Below are 26299 nucleotides of genomic sequence, written 5' to 3' on the forward strand. Positions count from 1 at the left end.
GAAAATCAAATGGCTGGAGTCTTAAGGGTACCCAGGTAGCACTGGAAGTGGCGTTGCAGAGAAGGCGGTGCCCTACCTTGTATCCATGCGCAGCAACGAAGCAGATTCATACGCATTTATTTCTGGGTTTATAACAAAGAGGTCTACTGTATGCTTTCAGCTTTATTATATTATGCAATATGAAATGCCTACATAAGGAAGACGTTTTTTACAATGAGAGTGGTGAAACATAGGAACAGGTTGCTGTGAGAGGTGGTAGATGCCCCATCCCTGGAAACATTAAAGGTCAGGCTGGATGGGTCTCAACCTGATCTAGTTGAAAATGTCCCTGCTCATAAGCTTTAAAGGTCCCTTCCAGCCCAGACCACTCTATAGTTAAAGAGGATGGTATTCAAAAACTTTGTCTGGGGGTAATTAGATATTTAAACTCTGAGGACTCAAGAATACCTTTAAAAGCTGTTGATTCACAATACTTTGAATTCAACTTCCTTTTTTGTTTTTCTTTTTGTATACCATAAGCATGTATGTTGTAACGTAACACTCTTGAGATGGTCTGTAATTGAAATTGTCAGAAACCAGCAGTGTGAAAAACAGGAAAAGTTGTACCTCTCTTAATTAAAACAGTGAATTTCTTCACTGTTTAACTGGGAAGGAATTTGACTTTCCAGTAAAATCAAAATAAAAACAAAACAGATTTTATGAGACTAAAGAAGAAAACAAAGCTTTATGGAGCTTCTTACCTCCATTTTTCATTGGAAGGTCGTCCTTTAAAACAAAATGGTGCTGTTATAGTGGAAATTAATGCTGTAGTAGAGGAAAGAGCACACGTAACGTAGAAGCTGTGCCAATCTTCTTTGCAGTGAGATTTCTGGAAATAAATATGGAGGTAATCAACAATTGTAATTTTATCCCACAACTCTCTCTACAAAACATGTAAATTGGTTCATTTGGCCCCATACTAAGTTCTGTCACAGAATTTGGAGACTCCATTCTTTAATCTTTCAGTATTTTCTAAACTGAAAAGAGGCTTGTTCTATTTTTAATCATTTAATTTCCAGCTAATGTTTGCACCTGTGACTTCTTAAAATAGATTGGTTCAAAATTGCCTTGCATGTTAGAAATCCCATTTAATATACAAACCACTATTCATGATGGTCAGATTTGTAGAGTCACAAAATAGGGGTGAACCTCTGATTCTTTAAACAGGTCTTTAAAACTATGTCTTCAAATGACAGGATGGTAACATGTATTGAATGTCTGCCTCAAAGCAGAACCGATATTGCCAGAACCGTTGCAGAAGCAGAGGTGTTGCAACTGGTGCTGTATCGATGGGCTACGGTCTATAAACCCAGATGGTGGTAACTGAGCCATTTGCACAATCAAGGTACAAGACTGATTTCCAAAGTTATTCAGCATTTTCCCACTGACTTCGATTAAAGGTGTTTGTATACTATTAGTGTGAAAATCAAGCCATTAATTTCTGTGTTACACACTGTCAGCCAAGATGTTCTAAAGCTTTTAATTACGTCTGTACTTGTTTTTCTAGCAGTGGTTTTTTTTTCTGTATTTTACATGAATAATCTGAAGTGTTTAAAGTCGTGTTTATGAAAACCTCTTGATATTTACAGTTTTCACTGATATAAAAAGCAGAAATGGAAGGCAAAGTGAATGGGCACTTATTTCCAGTTTGTTGATTGGAAGTTAACTGGTTCAAACTGTTTGAAGGGCACGGTGACACAACAAGCTATTCGCAAAAGCAGAAAAATAGCTCTTTGGTATCGTTTGGGTTGGGGTTTTTTTTTAATTGTAGAATTTAATTATGTTTCTCAGCATTGCATTTTAGAATGTTATTTTTATTTTTCTTTCAGACTGCTGTGAGTTTCAGAGATCAGCCATGGGCATTAAAGGTTTGCAGGGATTTGTGACAGGAGTTTGTCCTGGTGCATGCAGAACGATAGATCTGAGAGAGATGGCAGAAAAACATCGCATCGATCATCCCGATTTCCTGCCTGTTATCGTAGTAGATGCCATGAGTTGTGTTAGACAGTGGTACACACCAGAGTCCTGGGTGTGTGGTGGCCAGTGGCGGGAGTACCTTGCCAATTTAGAGGATTTTATCAAAGCTTTTACGGCAGCTGGTATCAAGTTGGTGTTTTACTTTGACGGAGTGGTAGAAGACAAAAAGAGAGATGAGTGGATCAAACGGAGGTTGAAGAATAAGAAGGAAATAGCCAGGATATTTCAGTTTATCAAGACTCACAGGAAACAACCGGGGCGAGGAATGTTCGTCATTCCTTCAGCTTTGCCGACTTTTACACGTTTTGCCCTGAAGTCGCTTGGTCAAAAGACAGTATGCACACTGCAAGAGGCAGACTGTGAGGTGGCTGCGTATGGTTTGCAACATAACTGCATGGGAATTCTTGGGCAAGATAGTGACTACCTCATCTATAATACATGCCCCTACTTTTCCATTGAGAAGCTCCGTTTGGACAGACTGGTCACTGTTATGTACTCTCGAGAAGAGCTTTGCCGTGCGTTGGGTCTTAGTTTGGCACACCTCCCCCTCTTTGCTTGCTTGCTTGGTAATGATGTTGTTCCAGAGAGCATGTTGGAAGGCTTTTGGCGTAAATGTTTAGCCACCAGTCCCCATACGAACAACAGCTACAACAGAAGAACAAACATACTCCTAGCTGTGGCAGATTACATCTCAAAAATTCCATGCTCGTACAGCAGCCTGAAACACTTGGAAGAGATGCTACCTTTGGGGTCAGACAAGACATTACTTTACAGAGGAGTGGAGTCCTATCTTTTGCCTGGGCAGCAGTCTCCGTGGATTCCTCCTGACTTAACAAATTGCCAAAAGTTCTCTCTTCAACAGCAAACAGCCCTGTGTCAAGATAAGGAAATCTTTCAGGTACCTTGTGTTTTAAAGCTTAATGGTTACTTTATTACCATGACTACTCAGTGGAAGTTGGTAATGAGTACACCAAACCTATTGATTTAAGTTTCCTTGAGCAAAACTTCCTTCTGTAGAGTAGAGCTGTGGTTAGGACTATTAAAGGCATTGCAGTGAGGACAGATGCAGCACATTTAATTAAAAGCGGTTCCTCTCTTTTTGAAGTATCAGATGGGTCAGATAATTGGGAGCAGCTCCTGTATAGGCCTGTAGCTGGGCGTAGAGATGTAGTTCCCACCTATCGCACAATGTAAAGAGTTGCTTTGAGAACCCAGAGGTCAGCTGCAGCTGGTTAGTGGTCTGCTTGGCTGTGCCTGGCACATGCAGTCCAGTTGTCAAAGTAAGCTCTGCCAAGAATGAAGAAGTTGAAATTGCTGTTGTGGAAGAGATGAAGAAACTTCCTGTAAATCTGTATTTCCTGAATTTTGGGTCAGGTTAATTATCCTTCAGATTTGTAGTCCCTGACTGAGCCGAAAGCACTTTGAGTGGCTTGTTAATCCTTAAAGGGCAGGGCTGTCCGAGCAAGTTTCACTTAAGGTTTCCCACATGGGTAGAGATGTGCAGGTGTTGGGGTGAGGAATGGTACAGTCAGAGTGGGTCACTGAGAGATTGGATGTGTTAGCTAGGGTAGCCTACCTGGCGAAGAAAAAACTGAGCTACCTTTCATCAAGAGTTTATGTAAGAGTACTAAGTCTGACGTACAATTCTGTAAATTCATGGCAATTCAGATAACCTATTGAGATTTAATTTAAAAAAAATCTACATGAGGTAGTATATTTTAGACCCTGTATTAGCCATGTGTTACTCTGTTTTGTTACCTGTCTATAGACTTCAGTCTTTTTTTTGTCTCACCTTGAGCATTTTCTTTAAAACTGTTTTTCTGTTTCCTGATGTGACTCTAATACTATAATTTCCATTTTCCATTTCAAAAAAAGTCTAAAAGATGTAAAAACTACATTGTAACCTATGCAGTGCTTATTTCAGCTGAACTGCAGATAATTTGGTGTTTTTTATTAACCACACATAGAGACAATAAATGTCACTTTTGACTGTAGTAGTTAGAGAAGACATTATTCACAAAACCCAACAAACTTACGTTCTAATGAAGTGTTGAAAAATAAGTGCAAGGAAAATTTAGCCAGAATGTAATTATCTAGGTTGGATTATGTCCAGGGTAATAGTGGTAATATCCTTACTTCTTAAGAGACTGTACCATGCGGTTTTTATGACAAGTGGGCATTATTTCTTGGCTTGATCTTTGATTTGAAGGGTTGCAGTTCTCTAGCATCATGCTGAGCTACTTTTGGAATAAAATAATAATGTTTAGAAACACCATTGGAGAATGCCTCACTGTTGCTGCATAAATCCTATGTTAAGCCAGTTTCTGAGCCAAGGAAAATTACAGTCAAAGTTGCAGACACGTTAACTTGTCTTTTGTTTTTGTTACAGGTGTTTAAATATTTGTGCATGTAATGTGTGTGCTTTGCTTCATGCTTGGAAAGCCATATGTAGTTCTGTTTTCTTGCACATAATCTGAGCTGCATGTGAATGACATACACAACTCTGTTACAACCTTGAGGACATAGCCTCATGTTGCTGCTTCCCTCAGAAAAGAAAAACATAACTTTCTAGTGGACTGTAGGTGTACATCAGGAATAGTTTTCAAGATGCGGCATTGGATATAGCAATACTTTCGAAATCAGCTTGGTTTTTTTCAGTACTAATGATGTGTAGATTATTGGCAAATTGCAAGAAACTAGTATGCTTTGTTGAAATCGTGCTTAGAAATACTTAACTCTGGTTTTGCTTTATACAGAAGTATTTGGGGGATTACATTGTTTATGTATATTAGGAATACTGAAGTATTTCTTCTAGGGTAACCATTAATTTATTGCTATAAGAAAATGCTTTGTTGATTGGCATTGTACACAGAAGCCTATCACTGATTTTATGCTCATGTGAGAATTTCTTCTGAAAGTGTTTCAGTAGAATTAGTTCTGATCAGTAATGACCCAGTGATTGACTGCAGCTTTGACCTGCTGAGTTCCCAGATTTGCAGATGCTGGCATTCTGCAGAAATGGTTGATTTGGCTCTGGCTGGTGACCTGGTAATTCCCAGTGAAACAGGCTGAGGTAGCTGTCTGGATGGCACCGCCCAAATAACGGAGATAGTGTGACACATGCAGGGAATGCAGAGCAGAGAAACTTCAGTGCCTGCTCACTGTGCGGGATAGGTCCAGCAGAATTTATTAGTGGCACCCCATGGAAATAATTGGCTCCATTCAGCTGTTCGAACACCTCCGTAGTTTTGGTCTGAGGTTGGGAAGTAGTCTGCCCGGCTCAGCATTTGTCCAGTCCAGATTACAAGTGTTACTGGTTGAAATTCTGTGCTGGCTGAGAGCAGCCTTGTTACTTCTCTCTCTGAACTGCTCCAGACCAGTGGTCCCTGTTGGTACCAAGGCTGCTTGTAGCCGGCTGCTGTAGCCGGCTGCTGTAGCCAGATGTATCTGCATCCAGCACATGCTTAATAGGCAGCCTGGGTGATGCTGTGATTCTGCTTTTCAGCAACAGCCTGCAGACATGGTTTTCCTCACTAGAGCAAATTGTATTTCTTTTCTTGGGGAAGGGCTACTGCAGTGTAAAAGCGTGGTGAAGTTAAGTATTCTGATTTCACCACAATGTAAACTATGCAAAGTCAGCTCAGGAAAGGAATGGAGATGTCTTATGTAGTTCATCTTGCAATAAAATTACAAGTTTGGGTTTTGTCATGCCTTCACTCACCATTTAGAGGGAAGATACGTTTTCAGGAGGACGGCTCAGTTTTCTTTGTCTGAATTCAGAATGCATTTTAAGAGTAACTACTCTCTAAAAAACTGTCATTAAATGACCCAAGTTTTAAGAATTCAAGAAGGGGCTAAGAAAGGCAGTGATGGGTTTCCTGGGAATTGCTATCCACAAAAAGATTTCTAAAATATACTATACTGGTGTTATTTGAAAAAGCACTTGCTCCCTTCCTGGCCAGTTTCCTTGAACAGTGAATCTGTTTTATTACATTTTGATCCTTCTTAATTTTGGAGATAATGCTTTCTTCCTTCTTTGAACCAACAGTTAGCTAAAGAACAGCATATCCGATCTGAAAATTACACAATCTTCAATATCCTGAGTAATGGAGAGACTGAGTGCAGCAACTCTTTGGAAGATGATTGTGATAGAGAGATTCCTGGACAGGCACTTATCTACCGCCCTGCTCGTCAGCATATTTATTCTGTCTTGTTGGAATCTGGAAAAGGTAAGGATATAACTGCTTTCACCATTATTCAAGTACACTTTCGATTTTGAAATATGAAATCTTGAGTTCATTGTTTCAGTGGCTACATCAGCATGGCACTTGGGATAAAAACTGTGGGCAGCTGAGGTGTGCTTCTTAAGGAATCAAGAGAAAATGTGACAATGAAATTGTGTTTTTTTCGACATGCTGTTCAGAGCTTTGAAAGACATTTTTAAAAATTGGGTTTTTTTCCTTGTTAAATGGGAAGCTGTGAAAGTTGTTAAAGATCCAAAGTTTGAGCAAAACAATGATATTTAGAAGATTTAAAAAGTTCGAGAGGATATGAAGCCTTATGTTGCTTTGGCAAGCGTAGCTCCTGATGAATTTTTGAGTTGTAATACACTTCTGCAAAAGAGTAGTGCACTGTTACAGTATTACTTTCTGTTGATTTTAAGTCTGCAATTTTAAGAGCAATGGATAGTCAAATATAGTTACTGTAGTAAAACAAATGCAAGTAGTCATGCCAGTTCTTTGATGAAAGTGCAAGAAACTATGATTCCTTTTTCCAGTGGTACAAACAGATTCTGTAGCAGGTATGTGTATCTGTGCTTCCATTCTTCTGCTTTAAGACAGAGAATTCTTTATTCACTTCCTTGGACAAATTTTATGTTCTTAAGGCTTCCATTAGTTAAATGTTATATTTACAAGTCTTTTAGGCAGTGAGTTGAAAATAAAAAATGTTCTGAACTTCTTTTTATAATATCTTGATTTCTCCTTGGTAATCACTTTACATTTTGTTGATGAAAGGGCACCGCCATCAAACCTAATATTCAAACTGTGTGCTTAGAAAGGCACAGAAAGGTAATTAAGTACCTGACTTCCTTCAACAACTAGGGGTTGAAGTTGTGCCATAATAGGAAAAAAAAATAGGAAAAACTGAATCAGAACTTACATAGTCATTTGGAGAGAGTAACAAAAATCTCAGCAGTAATCATGTACATCTGTCATTTTTCATTTTTCGGCCTACTGCCTCTAAATTTTGTAGACAATTATAAATTGGTTGGGTTTTGTTTATTCCTCTAAGCAGCAGGATATTCATTGATGTTTTCAGAAACACCCAGACCAAACTTCTAATTAACAACTGTTGCTGCAAGATGGCACGGTAGTAGGCAGATTTGCATTTGTGTTACAGGGTTTGTAGGCTGGGATGAAGATGATTAGAATTGAAATACAGAAACATTAATTTAGAATCCTACTGAAAATGAAATTTTAACATGGAAGAGGTCTTCTTTTAAGAAAGTAATTTTAGAATAAAACCACAGGTAACACATATTATTTGTTCTCGGCTCATGTTTCAAATTCCATAGATAATTTGCTAAAGTAAATCATAGTGCCCCCTCAATCCTTAACCCTTCCAGGAACGTAGGTAGTGTGTGTCTGCATGGGCAGGCACAGTATGTAGGTTGTAGTATACTGTGGAATTAATTTTGATTAGCATTAAAAAGGAGTTTATTGGAAGGAATCAACCAATTAAATCAGTCCATGTGGAGTCTGCTGCCATTGTGATACAGTTGCTGATGTACCTCTTCCGAAGCTAACTACACAATGTTCCAGTTTGCACTGGAGATGTATGTGCCAGTAATCCCCTTTTTTATTTCTTAAGATCCCCCTGTTTCAAGATTCCTGTATCTGAAACTGACCTCACAGTTTGACAACTGACCTTGTAGCAAAGCAGCCAACATTTAGTAAAAGCAGCAGTCACAGTTTTAGTAAGAACAGGTTAAAAATACTGTAAACTATATCCTCCATCCTGAAACAAGAAACAGTTAGTTTTGAATATCTAGGCTGTGATTTCCAAGGGTGTCTAAGAGACCCAAGAGGCCATAGGAGCTGATGGTTGTCATATCCTTTGAAATCACCTGCACAGATCATGCCACTTCCCCTGAAGCCACAGTGTGATAAGCATTTCTTTTGCTGTCAGCGCCAGTTTATTTGTCTTGCACAGCCACTCATTTCAGTCCCTGTGCAACCTCTCAGTTGTGCGGGTGCAGCTGTTTGTGCAGCTGCATGGTGGCCTAGTTTGAGAAACTGAAAATAGCTCCTCTCTTTCTTCCCTCCCTTCCTTGCAGCCAGGTAACTGTCCTGGTTCTGTTTCCCCACTGGACTCTTTGTGTAGCCACAAACAGCTGTAGTGAAACAGCCTGGGGGAATGGCAGGGAGTGGAAATGTGCAAATCAGTGCTTGCCTGAAAAAGTTGGCACAGTGCTGCTGGAAGAATTGCTCCTGAAGCTGTGCCTTTGGCTCAGTTTGGGGTGCGGTAAGTATGGGCATACCTTTGCTCCCAGAAATGTTGCTAGAATCACAGCCTTATTTTTAACCCTACCAAAATAAATAGGGAGGGGGATCCTGGTAGCATGGCATTTGTTTTCTGTGTATTTTAAAGGTACCTTTGTAATGAAAGGAGCTGTTTCTGATCATAAGTGGAATACTACATATAGTGATATATACATTGTCAACTTTTAGCATCTGTCCTAGAAAACCAGTACTACTGGAAAAATTCAAGCAGGAGGGGAAAACAACTAAGTAATGCACCTTGCTGGGCCAGCCAAGCTCACTCTTTTGTGGGCGAAGAGTTCAGAACAAAGCCGGCAGGTTTTGGCACTATCTCCGCGGACGGAAATACCTGCACCAGCCTAACTGCTGCCCATCAGGAGGTTATGTAATGTGGCCTGAGAACGTGGCCGGCTCCTGGAAGTCCTGGCATCACTCCCAGTTCTAACATTAGCAGGCCAGGCTGACCCTTGTTTTGACACTGTCAAAAACACTCCCTTGGCAGAGTTTTTGCCAGTTCATAGTGGTGGCTCAGGAGGGTTGGCATTGTGGCAGGTGTAGAGGAGCACACATAACAGTTTTCAACTGTCTTGTGTTTTGGTGCTTTGCACATAGGTGAAATTTTCTTTAGGCTGCCTAAGCAGTGCTTCCACAGGTCAGTCTGTTTAACCAAAGGAACTGCTGTGTCTTGAATTTCACTGATGATAGTTTGTGGGGAGCTGTGGAGAAAAATGTTTGAAAAATGACTACTTTTTTTTTTCCTGGAAATATTTCCATGCAAGGAAGGTTGACATTTGTTCTTGGTGCGTTAATGTGCTGTCGGTTTGCAGGACCCTGCTTTCAGCTATATTTGTTTGGCTACTTACGTGAATAGTCATGTACTTTAGTGACTAATGGGTTATGATAGTGAAAAGCAGTCAGCTGATGTGGTGCTACATCCTGTACCAACATTCACACAGATTAAAAGAACAAAACTTGAGGTTTCCTATTGACTTCTCTCTTTACTGTGTTTAATGGGTGATGTAAAAATAATATTTCACTGGCATTTGCAGTCAAGTGACAGTTTGGCAAGTTGTTCGGTGAGTTGTCGAACTCATAAAGAATGACTCCCCACACCAGCTTCCCCTCAGCAAAGCTTTTCTATTTCCATGCTCCTTCCTAGCATCCTTTTAACTTCTCCCCATGTCCTCGACAGCTCCCTCCTGCAATATATGGTGCTCTCGAGTATGTTTCCTATTGCCCTCTGCTCTCCCCAGATCCCACCTACATTTTTATTCAGCTCTAGTTGTTCAATACCTGTGTATTGATTTGCCATCCAGTTTGGATACAACAGGTGACTTGAGTTTCCTGCCTTTCGGTTGGTGCCTAATAGGATCACCCTGTCAGCTGAGTCACCAGTTTCACAAAATGTTTAGGAATTTAATACATTTGAAATCTCTTCTCCTCTTTCAGAATTGGTTGAAACAGAGCAGTGCATCCATGAATTAATTATAAGACAGATGTCCTAATTGTATTAGGCTTGCTTCCTTAAGAAGCCAGGCTGAAATTTGTGAGGCTGAGTGAGCTGAATAGATTGAATAAAGCAGAGTAATTTGCATAATAAATCCTGAACCAGAATGCTAAAACATCAGAATATTTCTGAAAGTGACTTTGGCATATTAAATTGGAATGCTTTGTTCATGAAACAGCATTATCATAGGCAATGATTTATTATCAAGATGTGAGACTATTCAGCTACTGGAATGTGCAGTTTAAGGCTTTTTTACCCCTAGTGTAGGCATTTTTCATTTTATTCTTAATGTCATCAGTTTTTGACCAGTGAAGCATGGCAAGCCAGATGTAATGCTGTTCCTCTTACTCCAGCTGTTGGTTCTTTAGTCCCTCACCTTTACTGGGACTTTGTGCTGCAGGTCCATGGGTAAGGAAGGGAGAAGTAGCAGGACTGTAGAACAGATTTGGTTGTGTTCTATTCACACCTCTCTTATCCTTGACACCAGAACTCCATCTGAGGCATTTCTGCCCTTGCACCATAGCACACTGACTCGTTCATTCATGCCAACAGTTGTTCGCAGTGTTGGGCTATGAACAAGATCAGGAAACCAATGTGACCAAACTTTTCAGGGTGTTGGAGGGTAGGAGAGTACTGGAGGGATTTGTTTGGTTTGTTTTAAGATAGGGGAAGTTTTTGATTAGGGTTCATAATGTGGCATCAGAAATACTTGTGCAGTAATGTGCAGAGTGATTGGAATTGGTGGTAAAAGGCAGTAATTTTTAATAACAGTGGCTTCAGCAGTGGGTGAGAACTGCAAGGAATTAGAGGTGCAATTCTGTAATTCTGGAAAGGGACAAGATTTAAAAAAAAAAAGCAGCTTTGAGATTTTCCTGGGAAAGATTTGCAAACACTATTCCAAGTGCCCAGGGCTGGCTAAATCTGTTTGCTGCATACTGTTTACCAGACTACAGAGGATGAAAATACAGCGCACTATGACACAGTTACCATAAGCAAAATCTGGGCACCATTTATAACAATGATAATGGTTCTAGTTTTGTGGTTTTTTTTTTTTTTTTAAGACTTGATTAGAATTATGATGAGCTGACTGTTGGAAATTGAATAGACTGCATTTCAGAAATTCTGAAGGTCTTGGTTTTTTTTTCTGAAGGTATTTTCATTTGCCCTTTTTTTGAGCATCAAGTAGTTAGATGCACAACTCAAGTGGTGAAATTTTTAATTTAAGAGGTACCCTACCCTTTACAGGGGGGTGGGGCAGAGTTGGGCTTAGGGGGTGGGAAGCTACTTGATCTATTATGCATAATCAACCCCTTTATACTAGATAAAAGGTCTGGAAAAAAGCCTGGATAAAAGTCTGTAAAAGCTCTGCATCTGACAGTGGGATGACTCCATTGCTGTCAGCATTCAAATAGCCATCAGGGCCTTCTTAGAAAGATTTTGTCTCAAAACCTGACACAGGAAATGTCAGGGCAAGTTGGATGGAGAATCCTGTTCAGGACTGCCTGATTATGTGGCAGTGTGACAGCTCTGAGAGACAGAGGTAGCTCATGTAGGTCCCTAAGCTATGCCAGATACCTCCACAGCTTCCTGAACTCCCTTGGAATGGGAAGGCCTAACACTGGCTGAAAACCATTTTAGAATACTTTCCACAGACTTTTGTACTTGCATTTTTGGCTGCAATTCCCAACTCCAAACTCATGTTTATAGTACATAATTCAAACTCTTCTCATTTGTTCTGATGATTTGTCATAAAGATAATAAAACTAATTTTTCTTGATTTGTTTTTAAAGAAGCTAAGCAAACTAGTCATTATGAAGTGCCTTCTATTACTTCAGAATCCTGATCACTGCTTCCAACTTCTACACTAGTGTCAAAGCATTTGCATTTGACTTCTGATCCGATTCTGTCTTTTTTTTTTTAGGTGGAGCCTATCCTTTGGTAAAAGAATGGTTTGTCTATTCTGGAAATCCTCTCCAGCAGCCAGAGCTGATACAACCTGTACAACCTTCTGTTCCAGGTAGAATAAAAATGTGTTCAAGTGTGAACTGAAATAATGACATCACTAAAATCAGGTGATTAGATAATTCATCATCACATGTTTGATATGGAATCCAAAATGACTGTGGAGAACAAAGAGCTAAAGCAGAAGCACTGCATGTCTGTAATTGCTTTTAATTACCCCGTGTGATTTTGTAGCTTTGAGCTACATGTTACTGCTGTGTCTTGCTAAACCCAGTGCTAATTCAAACATCAGCTCTGAAATGCCAACAATTTCTTAGAGGTTCTAAATACAGCTCTGAGGCCAGGATAAGCGGTGGTAGGACCATATTAAAAATCTTCTATTAAGCTGTTTGAGAGAATGTGTTTATGAGACTGGCGGGGACTGTAAAAAAGGACCATTTTGAGATCATCTGGGACAATTCCAAGAAAGAATACAGCTTTCAATAAAAAAAATCATTAGGCTATCTGTTTCTGTGAAGCTCCTTCTACTGTCTTAAGCATCAAGTGTTTTGTGTGGTTTCATCTTCTTTCCTTTGGTAAATGTCACGTTCATGAACACTTTTAGTGAAATTAGTGTTATGAGGAATGTTTTATATTTCCGAGGAAGTATCGTACACTTCAGTGAAAAGATTGGGCGCTGTATGTGTCACTCACCTCTTTATCACTAACTTGTATCATGCAATACACATTTAGGATAGGAAGTAAACAGCACTGTATCGGTTCTGTTATTTCAGAGGGAAAACTGTCCTAATTGTTCGTTTGTCCATGCTACTGTAGTCATAACCCCTCTGTCTTTACGCTCGCAGCTCTCTTTCTGTCCAACATCCACTATCATGGCCATCAGCTTGGAGTATTTCATAGTCTTTCATATGAAATGAGTTAGTTATCATTGGTATTGTGTATCAATGAATCTTGTTATGAAAAATTATCTACTTGACTTCCTGAGAGTTGTGTTTTATTGGGTTTTGATTTTTTTTATTTATGTTGGGAATTGTTTTAGAGTCTACTTTCTTTTGATTTTTCTAGGGTTATAGTAAATTTTCTTTTAAGGTATCCTAAGCTTGTGTGTTTATCTTCATGTTTGAAACTTGTATATTTTATGAGAGTCTTCAGACTCAAGGATGAAGAAAAACCAGTGGGTCTTTAGGTATCACCATTTTCAAAATCCTTTTGAAAGGAGCTGATTGGAACAAATGAATTATATAGACAAAGTATGTGTGATACATAGTTTTTTTTCTCTGTCTGGCACCCCAATACAATTTTAGGAGAGTGATTATCTAACTGACTAGATGATAGCATGAAATTGCTGTGAAACTTTCCAAATGGATATGAATATGCAGGGTAAAAACTGATCGGTCTGTCCCGTACAACTGTTTTATTTCAGCATACAGTGGTCTGGGAACATGCATTTGTAAAATAAGCAAACAAAACTCAACAAAGTGTAAAGCATACCTAGGAGTTACATTTCAGTTTGCATGGCAAATATGCTGTATTTATTGTTGTGAAATTTTCCTTCCCAGGTAGTATGGTCCCTTCCTCCCTTTCTGGAGGGGAATCCATTTAATCTCATGTATTCTGGTCCTACTGCCCTGCAAACATGCTACACATAGAACCCACCTTCATGTTGACAATAAACAGGATTTAAAATCACAGTGTTTGCTTGTTGATAGCAACCACATAAAAGGAGTTTATAAAAACAACATCTTCTCAGCCATAATCTTCACTAACTCGGTAATGAAAGACTGTTCAGGCAGACTATTAAAAAAGGGGAGGAGGACTTCTAGTGTTTATTTTTAGTGCTCTGTTGTCATTCCTTCAGCGAACAAATATTTTTCTAAAATTTTTGCAGTCCATATTTGTATGCCTTGCATTCGCTCATGCATCTTCTATTTTCCACAGCATGACTTTCTAATTCACCAAATAAGGTTCTCAACAGCGCATCACATTTTTCAGACGGGCATCGTATTTAGAGCTAAATTTAAAGAAGTTGTTATAGGAAGTTAGAGTTTAAAGCTGTCAATTGAGATCAGGTTACTCAAAAAAGAGGGAAAAAATACTAGAAACTATTTGACAAATTGCAGGTGCAAGTAATCTGGGAAGGTTCTTTTTCTTGTCTTTTTTGGGAAAAGTTATAACCTTCTCATCACGACTACTTGTGTAGAAGTGTACTGGGAATATATGGGAAGTCCTGACCCTATTAAATTTGATTTTGGTTAAAAAGTCTGAAGAAAGAATATTTGTTACGAACTTTGAACTGTAATGCGCATAACCATAAATATTTTAAATTTTGCATTATCTTTACAAAAAAAGTAGAATTCACATTTTTTTGTGTGTATATAAAACAGCAGAACTGTCTTGTATCTGAAAAGCTTACAGGTGATAGATTGAATGTTAGCTTTTTTAAGAAATACTGAATCCTAAAGGCTGTGAGATGATAGCTTAAAATATATTTAAAATACAGTGTATATTTTGAACATCTGTTTTTCTTGAGACATGGTCTTCTGAATTAGCATCTGCACTTGCTCACATGCTCTCTCTTTTTCTCTTCTGGAATGTTTTCTTTCAGTTGAATGAATGTGATCATGATGTTTTTCACACATTGACAGAGCAGCATTTAAATTGATAAAAAACGCCTCTGAGAAATGAATTTTGTTAGAAGATTTATGATCCAGGAAAATACTGTTTAACATCCATATCTTGTGAACATAGCCGATCTCTTCGTATATGGAACAGAGGAAGTTTTTGCTGGAAACGTATGGATTCTGCTTTTCGTTGTATTTCTGAAAACGTGTAGGGTGTTGTAGCGTCATACCACAGGAGGTTGGATGTACATTCAGTATTCTCATCATTGTATCTCACAGGAATATATCATGAATATGCTTATGTTCAAAATGCTGTCTCTGGAACACTGCTTTAATGGTTAGATTTAATTGGCATTTGGGTTTATTGTCTGCAGTTGTTGACAAGTTAATGTTCAGTGTTCCTAGTAAGTAAGTTTTAATGAACTTAATTTTATTGCTCAGTATTTATATGAGCATGCAACATGTTGTAGTGTTAAAAGTCCTATTACTGGTGTTTGTACAGTGAAACTTCTATAGTCATTATTTGAAATATACATGAACAATTAATACTATACATACATCTATATACACAATGATGACATGTTTTAAGTTGGTGGGAATGTGAGGATCATCTTTGTATAAGCCTTGAGTTCAACGATATCCTAGTATGAATGCATTCCACAACTTTTGCATGCATTGTGTATCATAAATCAGTTATTGAAGTTCAAATAAATATTTGTGTAGTCCCTTGAAGTGTTCTTATCATGATGCTTTCTATATGACAGTGTCTCTAAATGTTTCAGTGAAAAGGAAAAAAATAATTCAATCAATACTTTTAAACTGTTGGTTGTCCATTTTTGTGTTTAGGCAAGTAATACCTCTTGACCTCCATGGAGGTGTTTGTGATGCTGCTCTTGTAGTTCCCAGGTTTACATAGTATTGAATACAGGTTTTACGCAGTTCGGTGCCTGTTGAGAGTAACCATAAGCATATGCAGTGTTTGAGCATCAGTCTGTAATTCCTAAGAACTTGTGGTTCCTACGACCCCGATAGGGTAGATAATTTTCTCATGACTAATCTTTGCAGTGAAGATATATCAATTATATATAAGTATGTTTTGTTCTGTTTTCCTCGTGTTTCTCAGTTTTGGGGTTTTTTTAGGTTGATTTAGTAAATATTTAGATGTGTTCAGGAAGTAAAGCATTTCTCTTCCCTATCCAAGTAATTTTCTCTCATTCAGGAATGATTTCTCATTGGTGTAAAGTATGTAGTGAGGATGTAACTAGAGCAGAGAACAATTTTGGGGGTCTTAAACCATGACAACTGTATATGAATCTTAGGTCTGTTGTTGACTGTCTGCATGATGGGAGAGTCGTTAAACTTGTGTAATTTGTTGCATTGTTTTACTTGTCTTCTATTTAAGGGTTAATATAATGGCTCGGTCTTGGGTATTACATAGAATTTAGTTACTTGTAGAAGAGGTCCTTTCAGAAAAATAACGCTTTTGGTGGGTATGTTCCACAAGGAGATAGCGTCAAGTTTTCTTTCCCAGAGTAAATAACTCATAATTCATCAGTACCTCTTTTTCCCAGGCGCAAGTAGATGTTGTTTCTGAAAGTATAAGAAACTGTTTATGGAAGAGATGTCTTGAATTTTTTGTTGAGCTCTCTCAATATAGATATGTAATCTTGATTATTGATGTAGTTCATGGTTTTACTCTGAAGAAAGAAGGATTTCTATTATTAGGTATACCCCTGGATGCAATTCATTTAAAAAAAAAAAAAAATTGTACAGATGGAAAGAGTACTTTCCTTTAACTGATTCTTGGCGTATCTCTTCATATGCAGCTGATTGGGAACCTTCTGGAAAGCAGAAATCATCAAAACCGTTTGAGTTAACCGGTGTAAAAATTGTCTCACACATTAAAGTTGATTAGCCTTGGTAGGAAAAGTTGCCTTTGCTTTGGTTTTATGCCTGTTACGTTTGCTTTTCTTCCTGCAATTCAGTCTCTGCTGCTCCTTTTTTTTTTTTTTTCTTAAGGCTGCAATTACCAGTTTCAAAACCAGTAATCTGGGTCTTACTATGCTGGCTGAACTGGCCTGCTCACTGCCAGTATTTGCGTTATCACTAACCTGTGTTTCTAACACCCATCAAGCGATTGTTTGGTTTGTGGGTTGTTGGATTTTTTCCTTATTTTGTAGATAAATACATATATAAGGTTAGAAACTTACAGATTGCATGATGGTAGCTCTTTACATGGTTAAAACTTTTGAGAGGAGAGCTAGTCTTAAAAATAGTAAAAGAAACATCCATCAGGGAGATGAAGAAAGAAGCTACTTCTAGTTTCCCCCTCTCCAAAGAATTAGTACCATTTGGTTAATGGGCTTTGTTGGTTAAATAAACATTGTCTGTGTAGATTTCAGCACCTTGTCACTTTAACCATTTATTATCACCAAGTGTTCCTAACTGGACTGCAGCTGCTGCACGTCACACAAGAAAGAAAAGGTGTTACCAAATGTAGCTTAATTAGTCCACATTTAAAATTCACACCTCGTTTTATTTAACTAGAGAAGCAGCAGTACTTTATGGGAGGATTCTGCCTTTGATTGGGATTCTTAGGCTTAATCAGTTAGCTGCTTTGTTATTTCACGTGCATTAGTGTTTATTTTGATAATGTACTAAATGTAATTTAAATGGGGGTGAATTTTATGTGAGTTCACAGGTGTCACAAGTTGGGGGATGGCAACATGGGGTGAATGTTAAGGGTTTAGAGACCAGGGTGAATGATACTATAGAAAGTCTAGAAAGATGCATTATACATAACTGATGACAATTCTTTTGTGTATATTTGCAACAGCGTTTTACAGAGTAGCCTAGGGAGTGCAAAATATCAGCTAGCCTTGATTTCTGTTCCCAAACTGGAACCTTCTGCAGAGGAGTCATACCAGCACAGTGATTTGTGGAGACTCCGCTTGCCAGCCAATGGCATAGGTGACCTGTTTGTTCAGTAAAACAGGTGATTATAAGGGAGGTGATGCAAGGGTCCTTCAAAGACCCCTGATGTGCTTGGACTAGGAGAGAGAGAGAAGAAACAGGTATGGTTGTTTTCTGCTGAATCACTGTTTTATGTTGAGGCTAACCTTATTTCATACTGTGGATCCTCAAACAGTGGACACACATGTAGGAAAACTTTGTTCTTGCGAAGGGTAAAAGCCTGATGTCTCAAAGATGTCTATATTGTAACAATTGAATTCAGTTCACTCTGCTTAAACATGCCTGTATTCAATACAATTTGTTTAAATTACAGGCTTTAATTTTTTTGTTATTTTTTTTCAAATGCCAAGTTTTGTGAAATACACTTTATTTTCAACTCTGTGGTCCTTGCAAGTGCCAAGAGCAGATCAGTTGCTTCCTTTCAGATTGCAATGGGGTAGGCATGTTTTATCTTGTTGTTGCCAAGATAAAAGAATAGATTTCTTTTGTAGGTGGAACACCTAATTTGAAAACACTGTGGTTTGCCAAAGGACCTGAAGTGGAAAAGCAACGGTATAGTACATTTCTGGCATGCTTTCACCTTCAGGACTGGATGGAAGAGCTCCAAGCTCTAGAAGCACCTGTTGCAGCATTCTGCTGCTTGCTGGCCTATCTAATGATGCAGGTAACTGGGACAGTTGCTTTTTTTCATCTGCTGTTAGCCCCTATACATGTGATTGACTAATAAACTGTTTCTTCCTAGCCTGTGCTGGGTTTTTCTCTTAATCTTTACTGTAGGCATAGTTGATCAAATATAATAGTACTGCATTACAGTATTTTTAATTGCCCCATTTAACATGCATCATCCTGTTCAAGAAACACTTGGGGTTTTTTTGTAGTTAATCATAACTCTCACATGCCTGTGACAAAGCCCCGTGGGCAGTTTAGCAGAGTTTAAGCTGAGGGATTTCCCCTGCTTTTTGGGACCTGTTTGCAAATTATGGCTTCTCTTTTTGTGTTTCCTTTGTGTCCTCAAAAGAAGACGTTCCCTCAGGTGACTGCAGGCTGTGCAAACAGAGAGTATAAATACTTAGTCAGCTCTCACTGCTTTTTCACACCATCTTGTCAATCTACTCAGTTTCAAGCCAGATCTGAGGATATGGCTCTCCTCATTAAATTCTGAGTAATAGGTGATCATTAGGTAACAGTTCTAAATCCAAACATTTGGCAGCCTGCAGACTACCTTAATTATATTAAAAAGGAACACAAAATTAAATGCAGTATTGCTTCATTATTTACATTTCTCTTAGGTATTTAATATATTGTCTGTACTTGCCACCTTTCAAATGTTGATATTGCAAGCAGATTTTCCTCTCCAAGGGTGAGAGAATTATAATGCCATTATCTAATCTGATAAACTCCATTGCACTCTAACTTACACTGAACTGCATTTTGTCATTTGTTTTGCTTTTTCAGACTTCACTTTCCCAAAAACAGATTTATACCGGTGTGTGATGCTTGAAAGCAAGTTCTCCCTGACTTTTCCTTTCTCTTTCCTTCATATGTGTTCGTTCAAACTTTGGTGATGTATTGACGAATGCATATGGGAATTATACAAATGATCCATATAGCTCTTTTTTTCTACGATTTTTGTATAGCAAAATATAAACGGGAAGGTTTTTTTGAAGATGAAACTCATTAAACATAATTCCATGCCTTGCGGTTTCAAGTCAGCACAATACACGTCACACGCTTTCACTTAAAATATGTTTAAAGCTTTTTCATATTTGGATATAAAAATCACAGTTTCATTTATTTATTGTAGTATCCTGTACACCCTTTCATAGCATGATTACTAAACTATTTGAGAAGGGTTTCTTTTCTGGGATTGAAAGGAGGAGTAAGAGGACAGAACACCTACAGAACGTGGGTTTACTGAGCCTTGATCACAACATATTAATAAAATCTTTTTAAAAGCTTGTTTGGGATACGGTTTTCAGAACTTATTATCCAATGGCCAGTGTTAAAAACAGATTTGCAGCTCATGTTTTCAACCAGAATAGCAGCAGAGAGATTATGCAAAGGGCTTAGTTTGATGGAAGGTTTTTCATGGCAGTGCCAGTCTCTCAACACCTGTCCTGTTTTCTGATTCTCTTCTGCCCTCTGAGTTGCCCTGATACAATGTACCCTGTGAACCAGACGAGGGAATTGATTTGGATTAAAATGTTTTTCATTGCTGAGGTTGGTTTTTTTTTAAACTTTGGTTAGTTGTCTAATATTTTCCATTTGTTTTCTTGGGGTGTTTGAGAGGAAAATGTGAGAGCAAGAGTGTCAGCAACCGTGCTTTGAGCTGGCCGTACTGCTTTCGTCTGTTTTATATATGAGAAAATAATGCCTGTCTAACTGTGGCCTATTTCTTGTCTTTACACTTTAGCCTTACATTTGTATTAGAGAGGGAAAGTGGTTTGTTACCCCAAAGGTGATTCACGCGCAATTGCAGGTTGCTTTCAAGCAGGCTAATGTAATTTCCTTCAGCTCATATGAGGGAGAAATACTTCTTTAAAATGCCATTACTTATCATTAATCTAGCCTAAAACTTAGGTTTTTGCAGGAACTGGCATATTGACCAACCCATCTGGCTTCCTCAAAATTGATGTGCAAGTATTTAATTAAAACTTCAGATGCATTTTCTTTAGAAGTGAGGAAAAAAATTCCATTAAGCAAGTTTTAACTATGCAAACATCGTGTCATTTCAGAGAGTCATCTTTTCAGTGAGGTTGATCTTCAAATACCCTCCAAATTAAGAAAAAAATAGTGGAAAAAAATTACAAAACAGTAGGTCTGCCTTTAAAGTAAAGAGTGAATGAGTTCAAATATCAAACTTTGGAGCCTCTAGAGAAAGGGGAAATTTCCCTTTCAAGCTTTTACAGTTTTGGAAGTTATCTGACAAAGTGTGATAACTCACCAACTTGGGTTACTGAATAAAATATTTCTCTGAAGAAGTATTTTGACACTGGGAAGTGTGTTGGCTGATCTGTTTTGTTGGGGACATTTTCTTCCTGTTGTACTTGCAAGCAGTGGTTGACTTGCTTTCTCTAGGACAGAATTGTGCAATATTAAGAATTATTTTATAGATAACAGACACTTTTTCTGTTACTGCAGTGTATAAAATGTGCAGGTTTAGTGAAGCTCTCTTGTTGTCATCTACACAAAGGTGACACCTGACTTGAAATACAGGATGAAGTAGGGCCATTATCAGATCTTAGCAGCCAGGTGGAGTTAATGAATACCAAGAGGCATTTTGAAAGCTTAAAACCTTTCTGATACCCCTCACATTCTTGTGCTTTATGCAAGTTTTAAGAGTCATAGAGGGCAAAGTATTTTACAGTGGAATAAGCAGCAATGCCTGATTTAAAAAAAAAAAAAAAAGAAATACTCAATAGTGGTTGAATAATTTTTATCTTGAGGAGGAAATAATGGGTTACTGCTTCTAAGCAAATAAATAATTATAGATGCCTGCTTAGGTTTTTTTTTCTCTTGATTTACATCAATACTTATTTGTTATTTTTTCTGTCTCTTTTTGATTTTTTAATAGCATTAATAGAAACACTTAGTAGATTGAAATGGGATGTTCACAACATTTGGGGAGACCTTATCGCGGCCTACAGGAATTCTGGAAAGGGACTTTTTGCAAGGACATGTAGTGATAGTGCATGGGGTAATGGGTTTAAATTGAAAGTGGGGAGATTTAGATTGGATATCAGGAAGAAATTCTTCATGGAGAGGGTGGTGAGGCACTGGAGCAGGTTGCCCAGAGAAACTGTGGATGCCCCATCCCTGGAAGGGTTCAAGGCCAGGCTGGATGAGGCTTTGAGCAACCTGGTCTAGTGGAAGGTGTCCCTGCCCATGGCAGGGGGGTTGGAACTAAATGATCTTTAAGGTCTCTTCCAACTCAAACCATTCTATGATTCCCTGAAAATCAAGCTGTTAAAAGAAAGGCAGTGCAGCATTTTAGGCAGCCTTTCAACTGTACTGTAAGCCCACAACACACATGTCCACACTTTGCAAGAGAAACCTTTCCTTGAGTTCCAGCTGAAAAAGAATTGTAATGCTTTATGGATCTCACTTTGAGCCCTCTTTATAGCCTCAACATTTGTAACAGATATTTGGTCATGGTGTACATGTATAACGTATAGTGTTGTTACAAGAGGAAGTAGGTGATCAGAACTGGACTGGTACTGTCAGGGAATCAGTCCAGCTGTTCTAGAGGTGCTGGCTTTCTCCTGAAGTGACCATGTGCCTTTATAGAATCTCAGAATCTATAGAATCTCAATAGCAAATGCCCCCATTCTGCCTTTTCTGATAGAAGTATTAGAGTGAACTGTTACATGCATGTAGAATTTTTCTTTATGTTTTCCCATATGAATTTTTTAGGTTTAGTTTTCTTATAGATTTGAGTTTTTCCCACTTCAATGTGTAACCCAGAAACCTGAAAGAATTCAAATACATTTTGTTAAATCCTGAAATTTAGCTTAAAATAGGTAATTGAAATATTTAGATTATTTAAACTTTCCAACATGTAAGCATTTGAAAGAAATCCTAAAGGTCATCACATCTGTGGCTCAGTGAGGTCTTGATTATAAAGCAAATAATGTTTTCTTAAATCCCCCTTTTTTTTCACTATGCCTAGTCTTATGGACATGAAGAAATTTCCTGTTATTAAGAAACTCCAAGAGAAGAGAGAAGGGAATACAGGAAGGGTGGGCATTTTGTTCGGTGTGTGGAAGTCTGTGTATATACATGGGTATTAGGTTACGCACTTCATTCAAGTAGTGAAAGTAAGTATTTTATCCCCTAAGTGTCTTTTCCTAGATGATGTATTCACAGCAGTCGTAACTTCATGAGGTCATTGATTTAAGTTTGATCTGCTTGAGCAAGAGGAGGCAATTTTCAGAAAGCTCACCTTCACAGCCTTCAGATAATGTCTTATGTTTTCATCTTTTTTAGGTCAGTAGCCTCTCTCTGGAGGATTTAAATGCATTTGTGGCAGTCATTCTCTGCCTCAAAGGGAAGTCAGCTGCTCAACTGGCAGGTTTGCAGGTATGGACCAGAATAATTGAGTAACATAAAATGTTCATGCTAACTTTGGGATAAATGTTTTTGGGAAAATTCTTCTACGTTAAGTTTTTTTGGATATGGGAACTGAAGGTCATTGGAAACATAGGTTTTTAGTGTGCTGCAGTTGATGTGAATACTTACTTGTTAATCACTTAAAAAAAAAAAAAAGACGTTTTCTAGTGGTTGCTGTCCTAGGGTGAGGAAATCAGTCTCAGATTTCTTCATGACTTGGCTTCCAGACTTTCAGCCGATGGAAAATTTGTAATGGTGAATCCTGTCTTGCAACTTTGCTTCCTTCTTTTTTCCTGAAGAGGATAGTGTTTTGGGACACAAGTTGAATGGAAATCACTACATAAAGTTTAGTATTCCTACTTGTGGGAGAACATAAACATAACATAAACCTAACAAGAAAAACTGCCCGGTTACTTGATGTGGCCCACTGTAGTGAAGACCTCTTGGATCACGCTATTCTGTAATTATTCAGGAATACTTTTTGAAATTTTTATATGATCTGTGCAAATCTGTTTTTTTCCTTTCCTATCGTGTTGAATTCACTTGTGAAAAAGCAGGTTCCCTGATGGTTGTTGCAGTAGAACCATCTCAATAATAGTTCTTGCATATCTAATTATACCAGCGTATTTTCCATCTCATAGCTTGAGGTGGCATTTGGATTATTAGCAGCGTATGGCAGAGACTACGGCACTGACAGCACAGGGAAGGGGCTACTTGAGTTGTGGGTTTACTTCAGTGTAAAGTGGCAAAAGATGAGAAATAGATGGAACCTTAATGTATCTTCACTCAGAAAATCTTGCTTATATTGCCAATAAATTCTCTGTTGCTTTGAACAGCCCATGTTTAGAATTTTAAAAGCATTTTTTGCTGACAGCAAGGTGAATCAACCACTCCTGTTACTGGCCATTGGTTTCTAGTGCATGGGGACCAAAATAACTCTCTCCAGCCTCCTATCAATTTTTTTCCAAATTCATCACAAATTTGTTCTGCAGCTGATCACATGTTAGATCTGTGTAACGAAAAGGAAGCAATGAGATGAAGGCAATATGGGAAACAGCAGAAATGTAGGATTTATTTCTGTCGAAGACATCACTGCACACACATTGCACTTAACACTGGGAGTGTCGTTGTTTTACCAAGGCTGTTGTGGCAGTCATACAGTGAAAGCATAAAGCAAGCCAAGCCAACAGTTTGTTTATAGGTGCACTCACAGGTACTGTTAGGTAAGTTTCTAAAGTGCTTGGGTCTGTATTCTGTTCAAATTAGATGTCTTTGCGTGATTCCTTCGTGGTGGTGTTCTGTGAAGTTATAAACGAGCGTTACATCCAAACATGTAATATTAATCCATGTATGCTGCTTATCAGCAGTCATTCTACTAATTCAAAGTTGTTCCCAAAATTTTGTAGCTTTCCCACAAAGTTTATGGCAGATCGGATATTGTCTGCTCTGCCACTGTTGAAGTGCATGAAACACAAAGCTGGTGCTGGTTTCAGCTGTTAGGCTGTATCATCTGTCACTGAAACACATGGAGCTTGTTGGAATGGACTTCTGGGTGCTATTGGCAGGTACTTTTCAAAGTTACATCATGCTGCTGCTCGTGGGAGCAGTGCCCTCTGCTGCGCTAAAAAACAACAAAAGATTCATATAATCCAGTGGAAATTTTTATATCCAGTTATTTTGTAGATCACTCTCTTGTCTTATTCTGTTGAAATGCACAGTAGTGCCTTTGGTAGCTGAGCCAGAATAAATCACTCTGAAGAGAGTAGTGAGGAAAGATTTTGGCCTCTTTGCCTTCCAAGGGTGTGAATAGGTGAGTAACAGTTTTAAAACTTCCCTGTTACCTTCAAATTAACCTCACTCCTGTGTTTTAACGATTTGGATCTCCCAGTGGAAAACAGTTGCTGTTTCTCAGTTTGTTGTGTATCTGATTTGTCAAGCTATATCAAGAGAAGATGTTATATTGTACTGATCACCATAAAAAAATTTTTTTTTTCTTCATATGTAAGCCACCTCTAATTTTGTGGCAGCACCAGAATCAATTTGAAGATTCATATGACTTTAATCTCACTTCACAGGAAGTGAAAAATTGTCTGTTTCTCATTTCTGAGCGTCTGAAATGTGGTGTGTCAATGAACTTAATGTCCCATGAATTTTCTATTGGAATGGCTGGAGACTAACTAATAGAATATTTTATATAAATAGTCTAAAAATAATGATCAATAAAGCAAGCATTCTGAGCATTGTAGTGCAGGTATCTAATTTTCAAGATTCCATCTCAGAATAGCTTAAACGTTTTTTACTCATTACTATGTTTGTTTAATAATTTTACAAAACTAACTTATGCTATTAAGTTATTCTAATAAGTAGCATTATCAAGAGTTATTTACTAGCTTGATTTCCTGGGTATTTGTATTTAAAATCAGTGGAGGATCCAAGTGCAACAGATTACACTAGCATGTAGGTAATTATTATATGGGTTTTATAGTAGGAAAACAGAGGAACGGGGTTTAATCAGTTTACCATACTTTTTCTTCTCCTCTGAGAAGTGAAACACTGTCCCTAGAAACAGTGAAGTAACAGAGCAAATGTATTGCGTTTACGTGACAAGGTTTTGGGTGGGGATACAGGGGTGGCTTCTGTGAGAAGCTGCTAGAAGCCTCCATATGTCTGACAGAGCCAATGACAACCGGCGGCTCCAAGCCTGCTGCTGGCCAAGGCTGAACCCATCAGCAATGGTGGTAGCACCTCTGGGATAGCGTATTTAAGAAGGAAAAAAAAAAAAAAAGTGCAACTGCAGCAGAGAGACAGTGAGATGTGAGAGAAATACCTCAACACACAATACCTCAACAGACCCCCAAAGTCAGTGGAGAAAGAGGGGAGGAGGTGCTGGCAGGACTTGTGACCCCACAGGGGACCCACGCTGGAGCAGGCTCCTGGCAGACCTGTGGCCCTGTGGAGAGAGGAGCCCAGACTGGAGCAGGTTTGCTGGCAGGGCTTGTGACCCAGTGGGGTACAAAGGCTGGAGCAGGCTGCTCCTGAAGGACTGCACCCCATGGGGGGGACCCACCTAGCTTTCAAGGAAGTTATGTTAAACTTAGCATCTGCAAAATTTTCTTAAAATGTTTGCTCATTTGCAATTTTGGACTTAATGGTGTATTATTTTAAATGTAGAAAAAGTGTTTATTCCCTGCTAACAATTATGTGAAGAACACAGATTTGATTAAAAAAAAATTGCTCTCTTCAAGAGTCCATCAGCAAATATGTGGTAGCAGAAGAAAGCCTGTTCTTCTCATAGGATGAAGAGGTCTTTTCAGCCTTCACTTTCAAATCTGCATTCTGATGTGTTGTCCATATTTCATAGTTAACGAGATCCATAAACCCACAAATTTACGAAACAGCAATGTCCATGGTTTTTATAAAGTGGGTCAAAGCCATAAAAGATATAGCTTGTCTCATGCTGAAAGAAGGCAGGCTATGGACATATAACTAAAATGCACGTTAAATAGGTACTTTCTGAGAATAACGGTATGCGTGAAGATTTGATTGTTTTTCAGGATCGATGTTTCAAA

At 38.4% G+C, this 26299-nt stretch overlaps 1 protein-coding gene across 1 annotated transcript in view; it reads left to right on the forward strand.

The window, feature by feature from the left end:
* The first annotated feature begins 1894 nt into the window (after positions 1-1894).
* Positions 1895-26299, forward strand: part of FAM120B (family with sequence similarity 120B) — a 48775-nt gene continuing 24370 nt past the window's right edge. The window contains exons 1-5 of the mRNA XM_010156512.1: positions 1895-2914; positions 6065-6245; positions 11987-12082; positions 18113-18285; positions 22608-22700. Coding sequence (XP_010154814.1) covers positions 1895-2914; positions 6065-6245; positions 11987-12082; positions 18113-18285; positions 22608-22700 — 1563 coding nt within the window. The remainder of the gene's footprint in view (positions 2915-6064; positions 6246-11986; positions 12083-18112; positions 18286-22607; positions 22701-26299) is intronic.

Source organism: Eurypyga helias, unplaced genomic scaffold, assembly GCF_000690775.1.
Source record: "Eurypyga helias isolate BGI_N326 unplaced genomic scaffold, ASM69077v1 scaffold6948, whole genome shotgun sequence".
NCBI classification, from domain to species: domain Eukaryota; kingdom Metazoa; phylum Chordata; class Aves; order Eurypygiformes; family Eurypygidae; genus Eurypyga; species Eurypyga helias.